Genomic DNA, 17,464 nt, shown 5'->3' with positions numbered 1-17,464 from the left:
TGCTTTGTGAAAGAAGTCATAACCCACATAAATCAATAGTTACAAAGTTCACAGTTTCATTAGTGGTTTTACACCACTACAAGCCCCCATTCCCCATTTTTTTGGTGGGATGTGGGGAGGGATGGGAATAATCAACTTCTGCAATAACTTCCAAACCTCCAACCAAGTATATAAGCATAAGATCAACCTATAAGTTCTTTAGCTCCAGTGACAGAAGCACTTTAATGCTTGTATGCAATGTATGTTCAGCAACGGTGTGCATCTAAGTAGTTCGTAACTTTTTTCTATACCGGGAACCTCTATGTGGGGAACAAGTTGCTGTTCCTCACTAACGTACCTGTTAAGGGGAAAGTTTATATTTAAGCTTTGATGTGGCACTATATTGCAAAGTCAGAGTAATTTATTTTCCTGAAAGGGTTCTCAACTATTTACGTAAGGTTCCAGTAGTATGTCCTTTAATCTCTGAACCCCAAGGATGAAAGCTTTGTCCCCATTTTTCTTTTAGCTGTCAATTAAAAAATAAGAACAGTAGAGGAAATAAAACTTTTATGTTTATGCAGTTAAATCCAGACTTTGGCCTAAAATCTCAAGCAAATTACTTCTGGGCTGACATTTTGGATGAGTAAGACAAAAATCACATACTACTAAATTGGCATTGTAACTGCAGCTGCAAAAACTTAAACTTGTTAGCAAATTGACACTTTTCAATTCAGCCTAACACTGTACTTGTTCTAATGCATTGCTTTTAACACAGATGGAAGAAACCACACTCACCACACTAGCCAGACCTTTGAATAAGCTTTTTAACACTTTGTAAAGTAAACACGAAAGTCTAAGTCCTTACTTTGTTTAAAAAATGTGTTTATATTTAACGTCTAAGTTTCATAATCTGTTGCTAATTAATAAGCATACTGAAAAGAACACATGCAAGTGATAAAATTCCTAGTTCTGGATACAATCATTGTTTGCATAAAATACAAGTAACGTTTTACATGAAAGTTTGGGATTATTCATCATGAACTTCCTACAGAAAAGTACCTAGAAGGAATGCAAGCAGCTAAAATTCTGGTACAGAAGCTGAAAATGACAACTTATTTTTCCCCAGAACAGATGAACACCTAAGGAGCCTCATCCTCCCTTACAGCAACTACAGCTATCAAATATCTTGTTGTCAGTCTAGGTCTCAATGAAAAAGCATGTTCTATGCTTAGGACCAGAGTTTTTCAAAAGTGGTAAAGAACTGCAAGCATACCCTATACTTTCTCCGGCACTGATGCAAGAGGCAGGTCAGCCTCCAGACGATTTTGAAGTTATTTCTGCTGGTTTCCATCAAGCAGGATGGAGGGCCTAAGACTGACTAACACCCATTCAAGCAATAGCAGACAGTGCTGTAACAAATCATCCACTCTTTAAGTACCAATCTGGTTTCCAGGGGAAGCAACATTTACTCAGTGACACAGGGAACAATCATGTTTCTTGAGAGATTAAGGTTTTTCGTTTACAAATGTGACAGCCAGCCTCTTCTGAAATAGCAACTAAAGGTGCAGGAGATGGAGAACCAGTTCAGTGAGGATTTTTTCCTCTTCCTCCTCAAAAAGAATCAGAAGGTTGCTTCAAATCACTAGTTTACAGAGCTCAGGTTGTAGTGTATTTCTGAATGCTCCTGGCATTCTGTGTGCTCTGATGAAATGCGCTTTTGCATTTAGAAAAAAAGACACATCAGCAAATTTGTGACAGCTGGACATAGTGTGACCTTTAAGTGTCAAAGGCTAAGGTGGCTTAGCCTTTCAACAAGTTGGATAAAGCCACAAAGGTAGGAGGATTTTGAAGTATTCGCATCTGTCAATTTAATACAAGACTGTAAAAACATTCTTTCTGTATCAGTATTTCAAAGCATTCTTCAGAATATGATGAAAGGACTAAGGCCACCTTTGCACTGAATTCAAAGAGGCTTCCAGAAACACTATCCACCCAGAACGTGTTGCGAAAAGCACTGTAATCCACAGCAGTGCTCAGAAAGACTGGCTTAAAGCTAAGGTAACAACAAGAATTGGCCCATATGAAGTCTTCACAAGCATTAGGAGGAAAACTTGAAGCATTCCAAGCAGAAGACTGACCTTGACAGGTATTCAGGAGGCTCTGATGCATACAAATAATGTGAGATGTAAGGAAGCCTACTAATGGCTTTAGCAAAGCCTTACTTTTCAAAGATTAACTTGCTATGGCAGCCAATCCAGCAAGACAGAAAAGCAACACCTAGTCACTGTAAGATCTTTGGGCTGGTTGGTTTTGTTTGGATTTATTTTGGAAGTCTCTCTATCAGCTGAACCATTTTTTTATTTATGGGCATCTGTATTCCTACTTGATTTATTTCTACTTTATACAATGTGCGTTTAAAAAAACAAAACAAACAACACCATAAAGGTTAGTCAGCAAGACTTTATCAACTAATATATGAGCTTACAATAATTGCAGGACCTGCTTACCATATCTGATTTAATCTGGTATCAGATTCAAGCAAAGCAATTACATTTGAAGATGCACTACAAAAAAAATCATATGCTCTACAGTAGCAAGGATTATAAAAATCCCTGTCCTTCCCCAGTCTCTCATTCCTGATACTGCACTACAGTCACCATACTTTCAGCAGCATACTTGCAAGTAACGGCAGTCACCATATGTTCCTACAACTGTTCATTAAGCTATGCTGTAAACCAAATTATAAAAAATAAACATAAAAACACAACAATTACAGGCCTTTCAATACATATCCTGAAAACTTTCAGGAAAGATTTTTTCAAAAACATACTTCTGCAGGGCAGCCTGTTCATGGGACAAGAACATTAGTGTTACTGCGGGAGAAACCTACTCTCTACGGCTCCATACAGAATGCCTGCTGCAAGTTTGAACCAGCAGATCTTGCTTGGCCTTGTCACTTTTCCTTAAAGGCAAGTCCATAAGGGAGACCACAGAAGTCAAAGAAAAATCCAGGGCAGTACTGTAACACCATAAAGCTATTTGGGGTCAGACTCAAAGAACACCATCAATTACACTCAATTGCAACACCCACAAAAAATCAATTACCAACCCCAAAACTTTTGCATCTGCTTAGTGTAATTAGGCACCTCCTTTCTGACCTGGAAGAGTCTCAAGTCTCTGTGTAGTTTTCTCCTCCCCTCAAACATTCTCAGAACTGAGAAACTTCATCTTAAGGCCTACAGGAATCACGAGCGTGAGGCCAAGCTGCAGCATACACCATCTGAGTGACAACCCTGGCATTCCTAATAAACCAATAGTATTAAGTCCAATTTAACTTAGCGAGAACACCTGCAAGACAACAGGTATTATGACAACTGAGTGCTGAACAGCTTTTACCTATGGCCTAACAGAGCACTAATCCTGCAAATTCAAGCTTGTTCAAAGCTTGAATCCAAAGGCTTCCATTTACCTAGAACAGGATTTCTAGATGCAGGAACACAAGCTTAGCAGCAGTGCCTGAACTGACACGCTGCAGATTGAAGATTCATGCCTCTCCGCTGCAGCACAACTTCAGAAGTCAGTCAGGGAAATAGTCCAGTGTAGAAATACATCGCTGAGGCACCCGCTGGGTAAGCGGCAGGTGTTGAACCGTACCTTGCCACCTGAGCAGACAACAGAATTTAAGTCTTTTATTTCCCAGCTGAACTGCTTAACTAAAAAAAGCCAAGTACAACTGCCACCATTCTTCCTGTGCCCTCATTTCAGGAGAGCAAGGCATTTCCTCTGCTCTTGGGAAGGTGCCTTACCACACCAGGGATCCAGACGCCACACTGCGGCTTTGAATACAAAGTGGCATTTCAAATACCTCTCTACACACTCTACCACCAAGTAGCTCTTGCTAGACAGCTCACCACCTGGTATATTTTTCCTCCATTGTCCGCTAAGACATCCAAATCTACCACACAGCTCAGGGAAGCAAAGATGTGGAGGAATATTGCATTCAGCTGTGGGGATTAAGAACCTCACTCCTCAGGAGCTGAGGTGCTAAAACAGTCAAGTCCTTCAGTGAATCTAGGCCCTGGGTAACGAGCTACAGCGTAAACATTTACTAGGCCTGTCTTGTCCTTCTGGAACAAAACCACTGGTGCTGTGAAACATGTAAGCTCTAAAAGTTGGCTGTAGAAACCATTATTATCCCAACTTTATTATCCTGGGTTTCTTAGTAAGTCTGCTCAATGCTTCCCTCTACATGGGAACTACAACCAGTGAAGTTGCCCTGGTAGTACAACATCAAAACCACAACCTCAGCAGTTCCTTGGAGAAATGAGTGACAAAAACACATCTTACATTAGCAGCTGTATTAAGTCAAAAACAGCAAGTATATTATACAGGCTACAAATAACAATAAACACCTGTATTTGCACATGCCATTTACAGCCCTCCCAGAACTTATTTGCTACGTGTCAAAAACTGTCTGAAAAGCTTTATAGACCTCTTGATTTTAATATCTCTATGACTACTTTCACTCTTTGGGTAGGGAACATTTTTCTTCAGTCTAGCTGACTCAAGTTGCTAAGTTAAGCCAGACCTGAATGCCCATGAACTATGACACCAAGTTATAAAAGAAAGACCTATATAAATTCTATCGCCACAGTGAAAACTACATGTGAAAATGTCGAACATTGAAATTATATACATACTTACTGAGTAAACCCACGTGTCAGTCACTTATGAGACTGAGTTTACTATTAATTATAAAGACCAAAATCTGGCAAAGAGACCAAAGGTGTTTCAAGTTCAACCATGACTGTGCTAACTTATTTAACAGCAAATCTTAAGTCAAAAACAAATAAAAACAAAAAAACAAAACCCTCAGAGAGAACGTTCTGCAGGACCACTACCACTCAGTCTCCTAGTGGCACCTACCTGTAACACATCAAGGCATAAAAACTTCGATTCCCTCATCTAAGTTCAATACAGAACAAGAAATGCTTTTGGCTACTGAGGCTTTGCAATTTCACATTCATTGACCAGATAAAAGGAATTAAGTCTCTGTAACTCAACTGATGAGTTGAGTTTTAAGTGCGACAGCATTCGCATCACTCAGATTTTGATTTTGATGCTGACAGTGAAGAATTCAAACTTGGGAGAACGTAAAAATACCCAACTCTACTTTAGGGATTTGCCACAGTGCTTTAGATGCAACAGCTCTCCACCTAGGATGGGAATACCTTACTGGACTAATTATCACTAAGTTAACAATCCTCTTTTTTCTAATTCAATCAACACTTCCAAGGTCTGCACAGAACTTTTGTTACAACAAAATTGTTCAGTACTAGTTCTGTACTACAGACACTGTTTTGTTGGGCAATGATGAGAGGTTTTTGAATGCTACATCAGGTCTCTCCTGTCATTCAACTACCTGGTTTGGTTCTTCCAGATGATGTTCCCCATCTGATCCAACAAAACCCAATCTGTGAAAACTTTCCCATCCCCTGAATACCCTATTTTTCAGGAGTATGAGATGACAAACTGAACAAGTCAATGAAAGTTGCAGCAGTTATCAAAATAATTTAATAGTGGCTAATCTAATGACATTTCCAGTTGATATGCCAGTTAGGACATTGGGAAAAGACTGGAAGCTCTGCTTATTCATGCACTCCCTTAGTAAACCAGAACTCTTAACACCTGCAGCTCTGCAGAGCTAACTGTGCAATACGGAGCCTCATGCTCCAGAAGCATCTTCCCCACAATTGTCTAAAAACCCTCCAATTTCCATCTATGTCTTTTGAAGCATCAGCCACAGAAGACTGGTGAAATATGCAGACACTGTAGAGAGATGCCTCTCCTGGATATCTGGCTCATAGATCTTATTCATTTGTTTCAGTCAAACTGATTGCCAGATTTACAACTCCCCTCACCTTGCTCAGCAGGCAGACTTCTCACATTCATTTCTAGCATGAAGCACACACTATCAGCTGCTGGGAGCTTCTGATTATCTACACATTTCTCTACAATTCCCAAGATCTTCAAATGTAATTTTTACTCTTTTTTGGTGTTTGTGCCTCTTAGCACCCTTGAAACAAGTACTTCTATTTTTCAGGGTGTTGCCTAAAGTCTCAGGCACCTGTAATTTAGATTCTGACATCTCTTGACTGGACTTGTCTTACAAGCAGCAGATGGACTCAGCCTCCTCTGACTTTAAACTCCACAAAAACTATCACACATCCACTACAAGCAGTAGTGGAAGGGCAACGTAACTGTGCATTGAGGACATACACCTCAGCTGGTGTATGTCCTCATACCAAGGAATAACAAGGAATAGCACTGAGGAAACAAAGATCTATACTCATAACTCCAAACATATTGACTGGGATCCTTCATAAGTTCAGTTACAGAAAACAATGCAGAAGGAACAATACTGAATCCAGGTCATTGCTGTAGGAGTCTAGGCCGCTCTCTTTCCCATAAAGCTTAGCAAAATTTCTTCCTTATGAACTGTCCAGTATAGTGAACTTGTCAAAAATTTCTCTGGGCTCAGAGTGACCCTCCTGGCTTGTGCTGTCTGTTTGTTTGTTTTTAATTGTATTTTGTCAGTGTATCTATGGCAGGTGTCTTCTTTAGATATCTTCTTTATTCTAGTTTCCAAGACCACTATTCCACTACAGCTGAGAGCTGCATGAAGCTCATTTGCCTACTCTTAGCATTCTCAATGATCCTCCATATTCTACAAAGACTTTTGAAATTTTCTCCAGTAGGCAAAGTCTGAATTGCAAACACATAATTACCTTTTTGAATTAAAAGATACGTACAAAGACCTACTAAATATCAAGAAACAAAAAGAAATACCTGTCTCATCCATCTTCCAGAAGAACTAGTTTAGTGCAGAACAGACCAAATTTGAAACCTGCATGTGGAGGAGGAACTCTACACAGAAAGGCTGACAGTATTCAGTCAGGGCCAAGGCAGCATACAACAACATTGTATGAGATCAGGTGACTCCTGAAGAGCTTTAGCCAGATTAAGAATTAGTAATGCAAAAAATAAACTGGTTTTCATCTTGGTTTCCCAGGCAGGAAACAGAGCACTAAAGGAGGGTCTCTGTCACCTTGTCTCTTATTCATGATCTCTGACAATGTAACCTAGCACTCCAACTTCACATGGATGAAGCATATAGAAAGATGACTATGAAATACAGCCAAAGAAGCAACTTTTTACATTTAACAGATTTGATATTTGCCCCATTAAACTGAATAGGAATTTCTCTTGACTTCACTGGATGCAGGACCTCGCCCTATATTACAAATGCATGCTTCAAGATGGCCTACATTAGAAAGTACTAAAAGCAAAAAGTTTAGAAAGGTTGCCTTGGCGTATCTGCATAAAGCACAATAATTACCATGTTGAAGTAAGACCGGATTTTGACCCCTCTTGCCAAATCCCAAACTATGACATTTCCATCATGTCCAGCAGAGAAGAGAACTCTTGGATCAAACGGATGAGGTTCAAGTACAAACACTTCATCTTCATGGCCCTGAAATTAAGGATACAGAAAGAAGAACAAGCGAATTATCTCAAATACTTAGGCAGGAATTCAAAATGATAACACTGACAACTGCAATGTTCACGTGTGAAAGTGTCCAGCACATAACAACTACTTAGACTATATATTTTTTTCAATCTGCATTATACTCTTCTCTATCCAGTTGCAATTTTAGCTTCATAATAAGTATGTCAAGTATGACAACTTTGTAACAAGTTTGTCCCACAACTTTCATCATTTCATTTGATGTTTTTGATCTTAATGCTGGGCAGATTTCTATTTGTTTAGGCATGTTAGCAGTTAAAAATTTAATTTAGAGCCATGAAATAATTAAGTACAACTAAGAGAACTGCATCTCCAGAATTAACACTAATTTTAAGCTTTACTTGAAATATTTCCATTCCTAGGTACCTACACCTAACTATTTTTACAACTAAAAAAAAAAAAGTATCAGACATTAGTAAAAACTAATGTTTGATTCATTCTCTCTAAAAGACTGCTTTTCAGTACCCATAAAATGATGAGGTTGCAGTAACAAGGCTCTGTGTTTAAACAGGGCAACTTTATCCATTAACTGTATTTCAAACATTTGTCACGCTAAAAAAGTCAAAAGTAACAACTGTTTCCTTCTCTCCTTCCAAGATAGCATTTTAGGAAAGAAAAAAAGTCCAAAATTAGTTTCAGACATCTCAAACAATAATGGTGATTTGCACTTCAAAGCTTTATTTTCTAGAAAGCAGCTGAGAAATACCTCAATTACATTTCAATTATCTAAATACATTAATTAAGGTGGCTTTCAGGTAGAAAAAATGTTTAAGGAAGAATTTTGATGACATATATATAAATTCTGCATTCCAGATTGATAAATGAAGGTGGAGCACCTTACCATGAGAATATGAATGAGTTGGCCAGTGAAAGAATTCCAGACTTTCAGTGTCATGTTATTGACTGCAGTTATAACAGAGTTGTCATGGCGGTCCCATGCCACCATGGTCACTTTCAGTTTTGTGATTTTGTCTTCAACTCCTTGTGGATTTTGTCTAAAATAAAAGAGCAAAAAGAGCTTCAAAGCAATTCTAGCTTGCTAAAAACATTCTTATGTCCATAACAACTGATACTACTTCTGTATTTTACTTTATTATTACAATAAACAGCATTATTTCTTCAAGAACCTGGAGAAATGAAAGACGTTTTCCAATTTTTTAACATATACAATCAGAAAAGCACTACAGATTCTTAAACAATGACTATAGAGTCCTCTCAATATTTCAAAGACTATGTTGATCTATTTTTTCCAAGAAAATGCTCTCTGATACATAATCTAACCCAATTAAGATTAAAATCCGTAGTATCTGTTGTGTTAAGTGAAGAACAGAAATCCAGCTTCATCAATCAGCGAACAGTAATTTGGCCTGTAGAATACCTGTATTAAGCAGTTATAAGTACAGAAATAAGTATTCTCATACTTTTACATTAATTAAAATTCTCAGGCCATATTCAGTACTGTATCATTACCCTTACACCATTTTACTATCAGTAATAATTATGCTTAATCTTGCTTGTATTTTATTTTTATCCCTATAAAAATGAAACACTAGCTACCTGTAATACAATCTATTGGAATACCCCCAAAATTACTTTTTTTGGCCATGTGTTTTAAAAATATATTGCCCTTGAATTCTCTTCTATTCTTCTGTAAAAACATCAACTAAGTCTAACAATAACATAGTATCACCAACAAAGTGGACAAAAATATAGGATCTTCCATATGTATGCACTGTAATATGTTATATATCTATATGCACTGTACAGCTCAAAAGTATAAGATGTAGTTGTAGACAGATTACTTTCTAGACCATTGCAGTGGTCTAGAGGAGGCTGAATCCTTTCTTTTTTCTCTTTCTTTTCTGCTATCAGAAAAGAAATCTTGAATTCTTTCTTTTCTCTAAGTGCAACAATTTCATTTTCTTTGATAAATAGTACTTATGAAGAAAAGATCAAATTTGGAACTTTCCTTTACACAGCAATTGAAAGGGAATAAACAGAATTCAGGTACAGGTGCTTAACTGAAACAAGCAGTTCAGTTTCTCAAATAAGTTTATCATTTGTGACAACAGTTTAAAAACAAGCCATTGCTTTTTCTCCAGGATCAGTTAAAATGATGATTTTTTACAGGCCACAGTTTCAAGAAAAAGTAGCTCAGTCTTTGTTTTCAGGGTGCCAATGCATTATAGATTGTCATCCAACAGCTTTATATTCATGTTTTGTTGCACTTGCTTAGAACAAGATACATTCTGATCCAAACTTCCAACTAAACTATATAGCTTATTTAGTCCTCTCTTCCATGCCTCTCCTTGATCTGTCAGATGTCTTTCCATAGGCTTACTCCTTATGTCTTTTTTTTTTTTTTTTGTATTAAATATCCTTCTTTAAACTAGTCAACATGATCAGTGAAGGGAAAAGGTGTACTCATTAAACCATTATAAAACTTTCTAATGACCATCTGTTGGAAACATTTCCTCCATGCCAAAATAAGAAGGTCTAAACCACAATCCCTACTAAGTTTTTCTCCATCTTCAAGCCTTTTTCATTATTTGGTCTGGTGTACATAAGTTTTCTATACCTACACAAAGCCTTGCGAATTCTCAGATTATTGAGAACCCATTACATAGCAAGTGACTTATTTGCTCTGGCATGTGGTATAAAAGAGCCCAAAACTCCTTCTCTGGGTACACAGATTTCACAATAACTTTTAAATATTACCAGAATGCAAGAAATCTCAGTAAAAGATCTAATCTGGTTTTCCTGATCCAGAAACTAACACCTACATAAAAAGCATAAATTTGACCTTTAACGTGGTTCGTATATCTTTTACTCCTTTACTCAAACCAAAGAACTAGTGGAGCTACTGTCTGGACAAACTAGTTTCCACAGCTGAATATATAGTCAAATATTTGCTTTCATTGGACTTCAAGAGCTAGACAAGCATATTGTAGATTTAATCCATAATCATTTGTGCTTTTTTCTTTAAAAAGTCAGCCAGCAAACAATATCAATGGACTTCAAGTATCTATCTGATAGCAGAATATTCTATATTACTTACCCTGCTGGGCGAGTAGCCATATCCAACAAAATGCTTTTCCACTCCCTTCGTTTAAATTGCCAGATTCGTGCTGTTCCATCACGGCTTCCACTCACAAATCTAACAAAAGGGAAAAAGAGTTACACTGAGATCAACGGCAGGTCTGTACAGAAAAGACCCTTGTAAAAAGGGATAGAAACTAGAGAATTCAGAATTCTAAAAATTAAGTTGACGTATAAGGAGTGCAAACAATGTCAGAATGCTGTACTACTGGCCTGAGGTGAAAAAACACTTTGTGTACCAGTAAAAATGTAAGGGTTTGCAAAAAGTGAAATCTGCTTCTCTAATATGAGCCCCTTCCAAACTAGCTGTATTTTGATCCATGGTGCACCTGGCTTAGTTATCACAGTGCTCTGCCATGGGGACACAGCAGCCCAACGAGCATTCTAACTAACAGCCTGCCCCTATCACTCCACGTAAAGCTACTAATGGGATTTAAGACCTAAAAATTGCTGAAGTGCAAGGAGAGCTGCAAGCTGAAGTAGAGACTTGATTTAAAACAAACGAAATCTATTCCTCATTAGCTGTGTAGCGAGGGTCTCTGAATAGTTGCAAACAAGCTTGAGCTTCTCCCTCAACTTTTTCTTCCCCCTTTTTTTTGGAGTACAGGGTCAGAAGGAGGAGAAAGAGGTGGACGGAACACAATTAAGCCTGGTTTGCAACTAACTGTATTGCAATAAAAGTGTATGCTAGAACATCATTTAAATGAAATGTCAGAAATTTCATAATAAATAGAACTGTTTTCTTTAGCATCCTTCACATCCAACATCTAGAACTTCAGTAGAGTATTAAAAAAGCCAAACAAAATGTAACTGTGTTTTGTTTAACAGGTTTCTCTTTATCCAGCAGTCACTTAACTGAGAAGAGGTTTAAACATTTAAACATATCTAAACGTATAGTTATTTTACTTATGAATACATATACACATTTAATAAAAATGTTAAAGTATTACTATACTCCTTAACTTTGGCAAATTCAGAATATTTTAATCATTCATTGCATTGAAGACAATGGTAAAACTGAAGAGGGAGTAAAAACAACTAGTGAGAATACAATGATTATAGATAACTACTGCATGAACCTCAAAACAGAAAGCAATTTTTTAGAAACTGATATTTACAAATCTCCACAAGGTCAAAAAAAAAAAAAAGGTATGAAGAAATAAATTGTTTGCTTACCTGCTACTACTATTAGAGAACTGAATGCTGTCAACTTTGTCCTATATAAAAAATAAAAATAAAAAAATCAAAAGCAATTCTAAATTATCCAAATCTTCCTTTTAATCAAATACATGTGTAATTTAATAAAGTATTTACAGTATGAAACTCCAACTCTGATATCTTCTCTGGCTGACCTGATCCAAAGAAATAAACCCTAATGATGTGATCTGTACTTCCAGTGGCCAAAAACATTCCACCTGAGAAAAGCAAACACAGATAAGTCGTCAGAAAAACGGGCAATCTAATGTTATTACAGTACTTTCAAATATCTGTAACATTAAATATTTAAAAGTTATTCCTTTAAATTTACAGCTGTATCTCATTTCATTCGTGTTTGTAACTGACCTTTAAGTAAAAACAACAAGGTTGAGAAACTCAGAGTTGAACTAGAGTTGAATTAGCTCACATTTGTTGTCAGACAAATGTGTATCCAGAGACGTACCTGAAAAATTAGCTAACTGAAGTAATTTGTTTGTGACTAAGCTCTTATTGGGGCTCAATCTTAAAGAAAACTGAATGGAAACAGAGCCCTAGTTCTTTCTGAAAATACTATTCTGTCAGTTTGGTATTGTATCTAATTGTTTGTGTTGTGTTCTTTACCAACTGTCAACTCTAAGTATGAATGAAATTCAGAGTGTGAGAACCTGTTAATTAGCACCTTCTTAATAAAACCTCTATAATCCTATCTCAGATAAAGCTAACTTTCAGAATCACTCTGAGGAAAAATGTCACGTTTTAAAGGAACTGCAGACACAAGAGACTTATTTTATGTTCAATTGTTTTCAATAATTTCCATATCACCAAGAGTTAACGCACAGATTATGAATATTAATCATTAATTGGTGTTTTTTTCCAATAACCATTTTAACTCAATTCCATCTTTTTAAGAAGAAATATGCTACAGTAACGGCATTATAATTCATTTTACTCTCTAAATGATTTCTTACATTGAGACAAAGATATATACGTGTATATATAAAATAGTCTTTTACCAGCACTAAAAGAAGAACAGATCATTTGGACTCCAGGCCGAGGGCGTTCCGTAAATTTTGTTGGCCTTGGACTAAAAATAAAGAAATAGTTAAATAATTTCCTAATACAGTTTCAAAAAACAAGTCAGTATGTTAGAAATAAAGCACAGAAGGACAAAATTAAATATGACGGAACAGATGGCTGCCCATCTACAAACAATTTACTGCGACTATGCTTCATGATCTGATCTTTAGGAAACTAAGACATACAGACAGACCAAACAATCTATGTATAAAGGAGAGCTGTATTGCGAATTTAAATCCCATGTCTCTCTCCCCTCAAATATGGCTATACAAAACACTTTCATTTAAGTCACCTGTAAAGCAGATGAGAAGACACCAGAGCCAGGTACCCAGGAGGTTGTTTTAAACCACTGTGTGTATCAGAGCTCTGGTTTTCTCCTGCAAAACATGGCTGCTTTGACTACAAGAGAGAAACTGAGGTTGGTGCTCTTTGTAGAAAAGGATACAAAAGAAATTTAAATAAATTTGAAGTATTTCACAGCATTAGAATACACCCGTTTCTTCAGAAAGCATGTATTGTTTGTTGGTTTCCAATAGCCCCCACAGAAAATTAGGACTATGGCTAGAAGTTTTAAAGAAAATTTTCTTTATGCACTCTGCTTCCATTTAGGCAGTTCAGTACCTGATGTGGAAGCAGAACTAAAGCTTCACGATTTGGCACTTTAAGAGTGTGTGTGTGTAAAAAACAAACCAAGGATCTAGTCCTTCAATCATTACTTCAGTTCTGCTCACGTACTGCAGCAACCCCAGCTCAGTAGGTGGTCTTGCATAGTATACCATCTGCAATCCTTAGTCCTCAAAGAATAAACTTACTAGAGAACAGCAGCATTACACCCACAAGTGTCATCGCTAAAGATCTGTTTTAACATAAAAGAATGCATATTCATGACATCCAATTTTTTCACTTTTAGAAGCAAAATGGCTTTTTTTTAATTTTTCAGCTGCAGGCAGATGAGTAAGAGACCTTTCTCCACCTATCAGCTATTGCTATCTCAAAGAAAGTAGTAAGCATGACACCTTACTGGTGCCTATATACAAAACAACATAAAAAACACACTGGCAATAGCAGTTAAGAAATCTTTCTCCGAATTGTCCATTCAATACAGGTTGTTTCTGTCAATCTTCCTTCAGGACTTTTCAGATAGCTCCTTGCAAAGACTTTCAGTGGGGGATGTTACAAGGTACACTAAACAACACAGTGCTATTACACAAAACAGTTCAAACCCTTCTTAACTGAGATACTAACTTAAAAAGAACTATCAGATGATTCGATATGCAGCTTACATAATACGGAGCAAGTGTAAATAGATAAATAGGCTGCTGTTTTCTTCCACTGGGGTTTGTGAACTCTGCCTTTGGAGTTAGGACAGCTGCAAAACAGAGCAAGTATGCACTTATGTTCTAGTTTGGATAATCATGTTAAATTCTCCAACTTATGTCTCTCTAATGTGTGTTATTTAAGGCATTAGGAGACAAGATTATGGCATTCTTTTACACTACAACAGACCATGATCTTTACAAGATAAACTGGACAATCAGTAACGTGGGGAAGTAAGGAAGGTGGCTGAAGGACAATTTCTTGAAACATACAGAAACCAAGTTAATCGTTTTGCTTTAACAAGCATTCTCAACCCAATCGTGTAAGTGGCTGGAACATACTAAGACACCTTCACAAACATTTCACAGAGAGGTCCAGCAAGGCCCTGGTAAACCATTTTCCTCCCAAGATGAGAGGCTACAGTCAGACCAGAGCCTGCACAGGCAAAAAAGCAATTTGCACTGTGTGCTTCAACTAAGGGAAACATTCACCCATGGAAATATCTCTCAAGTTCACCTTCAAAATGCTGTCCTAGTGCAGGAATGGCTGCATAACCCAAACCCTACAGAGTAACCTCACTCTGGACATGCAGTGGCTTAAGTAAGATTTCTCCAGGAAAAACATGTGCAAGGCAAGCCCTCCGACTTGAGTCTTGGCTTAAAAGCCAACAAACATGGACTGGCACACCTGAATCCTAATGCACGAGAAGCTCCTTCAACGTAAAGTGCCTTATGCATAAGAAAGCAGATGTGAAGTATGCTACCACCCCAAAGACATAAGGAATTAACGTCTTCTTGTCCAAAAGAGGAATGTCAAAATCATCAGCATGTTTTACTCCTTTTTTTTTTTTTCCTCTTTTTAAAATTATGGGAAGAAAATTAAGAGCAGCTAAAAAGCAGTATAAGTTGTTCCTCTACCCAAATCTGCGAGACAGCTCTGCTGCCTTGTTGGCGTGGTCTGCCAACAACAGACTAACACTGGAAGCTTGCGATTCAAATAGGTGGCAGAAGAAATAACAAGAAAACTCAGCATCTTTCTCAGTACAAATACATATGCAAATACTTTTAGTGCAACTGATTTAGCTTTTGCACAGTGACCAGTTGTAAAAATTCTCCCTCAGACCTGAGGCAAATTATCCATCAGTTCCTGATGACCCAAGGATGATTTTCTCTCTTCTCCACACTGTCAACTGAAACAGCATGCAACCCTTGTGTTTTCTGCCCTGATCCAGAATAGTAACAGCGCCTAAATGTGAGGGAAGGTCCTAATTACCTTATTTCTAAATTATTTTTCCACCTGCTTTGGACCTTTCCTTTGTCTTCTTTATCTACAGGAACAACAGCCCTACTGTTCCTCTACTTAGAAACCAAATTAACCTGACTGGACTGTTGCAGCTTTTGGGCATACACGATAACTGCCTGGTCAGAAAGCTCTTCACTGAAAGCACAGGAGCATACAGGAGGCTCTAGCATTTGAATCTTCTTCACTATCATCGTCACAGAAGCATACAGTAACAGAGTTGATCCCTCTCTTCTGAACAACACTGAGAATTTTGTGGTCAGTCTTGCCATGCCTGTGTTTCACCCTGTGGCACAAAATCTACTGTAAAGTCTCCTTCTGCAGTTTATTAAAACAGAGCCAAGCATCTCCTGTCTGGGCCATATGTGTAAAACAAATACTTAACAGGCCTCAATTAATGAGGTTATCCAAAAACTGGGAGACCAGCATGGGAAGCCTCTAATTTCAGAGATACTATTAATACTGCAACAGATCTGCTGGCAAATATGAACACAAGGTTTTCTGCAATCCAAGAGTGAAACAAATAAACATTTGCAGAGGAAAAAAAAAAAAAAAATTGAAAGACATAACTGGGATAGGACACTTAGAAAAAAAAAATAATAAAATTACAATGGGTCTTATGAATAAGACTGACAGGAATCTCTCTTTCCTTTGATGCTATATTGCTACCACTCATTTTCCCCCAGCACATCACTGAGTGGATGTGGAGGGAATCTGCCCCATTTCTACAGTTCTGGAAGCAGATCCAGATCTAGAGGTGTGAGGAAGAACAATCACCTCACTTAAAACCACACCAATCCACACCCATTACTGAGACCCTGTGCCCATACGACGCGGCCTCCTTGTGAAAAATTAGGCTGGATTCTCAGTTTCACAGTGTCACTTCATAGGATTTACTGGAGTGGGGAATCACAGTTAGAAAAGGTTACAGTTTAGCAAATTAAGTAAAACTTCCTGTAACTAACAAGCTTAAGAAGAGCTACATTAAGACTTTTATGAATGTCCAACTAATTCAATATCTTAAGTGACATCAATTACGTTTCCGTCCCAACAGACATGCCTGTTTCTTATTTAGACTTACCATATGCTTTGGCTTTGATGAGAAAGCATTGATTGCTTCAAATACGTAACAGCTCTACTAAATTAGAACAAAGATCTAAGAGCAGTATCCTGCTTCCAAGTGTAGCCAAAACTGAATGTGTAAAAGCAGAAAAAGTATACCTTTCACCATCTTCATACAAGTTTTCAGTGTGCATAATATTCTGTGGCAAGGAGTTTCACGGCTTAGCTGCATGTTTTGGTAAGAACCACCTGCTCCTGACTTGGAATTGGCAGCTCTCACTTGATACCCTCTAGCACAGGAAGAGCCAACAAGCAACTGGTCGTTGTACAACCTCCTCAAGGCACCCCGAACTATACAGGTCTCATCTTCACGCACTCTTCTTCCAGACTGAAGAGACATAGGGTCGCTCTGTCTTAAACTCGACATGCAAATTACTCCAGAACAGAAGTTGAAGATGGTACAAACTCCAGTCTCAAAGCTTACTCTGCGCTGTCGTTACACAACATGAGTCACTGGCACGGCTTGGGGCACCAGGCTCCTTCCTTTCCATTCTGCAAGGGACACCTCAACTCATCTGTTTTCTCTGTGCCACTGCACTGCGACTATTTACACATGAAAGCATTACTGACAAAAAAACCACTTTCTTCTTTTAATATTTGCCAGTGCATCTCACTTAAATTTTGCATTCTACATTTACATTTCACCATGGGTAGGAAATAGCTGAGAATCCTCTACGACGACTGATACCAGCTTGCTCACTTCCCAAGTTTTACCTCAAGACAACTTCCATCCAACTCCATGATTCATCTCCCAGCTCGTGCAGTATAACCCATTTAAGTCTCATT

The 17,464-nt window shown here is 37.7% G+C and overlaps 1 protein-coding gene across 2 annotated transcripts in view; it reads right to left on the bottom strand.

Annotated features, from left to right (window-relative positions):
• PHIP (pleckstrin homology domain interacting protein) overlaps window positions 1-17,464 on the bottom strand; it is a 107,276-nt gene that overhangs the window by 54,540 nt on the left and 35,272 nt on the right. For both annotated transcript variants that reach the window (XM_032183997.1, XM_032183998.1), the window contains exons 10-15: window positions 12,877-12,947; window positions 11,981-12,081; window positions 11,843-11,883; window positions 10,626-10,724; window positions 8,409-8,562; window positions 7,379-7,513 (exon numbers count right to left, since the gene is read on the bottom strand). In XM_032183997.1, coding sequence (XP_032039888.1) covers window positions 7,379-7,513; window positions 8,409-8,562; window positions 10,626-10,724; window positions 11,843-11,883; window positions 11,981-12,081; window positions 12,877-12,947 — 601 coding nt within the window. The remainder of the gene's footprint in view (window positions 1-7,378; window positions 7,514-8,408; window positions 8,563-10,625; window positions 10,725-11,842; window positions 11,884-11,980; window positions 12,082-12,876; window positions 12,948-17,464) is intronic.

This window comes from Aythya fuligula, chromosome 3 (genome assembly GCF_009819795.1).
Source record: "Aythya fuligula isolate bAytFul2 chromosome 3, bAytFul2.pri, whole genome shotgun sequence".
Lineage (NCBI taxonomy): Eukaryota > Metazoa > Chordata > Aves > Anseriformes > Anatidae > Aythya > Aythya fuligula.
Note: the sequence above shows the minus strand (reverse complement) of the source record. Positions and strands in the feature narration are given on the sequence as shown.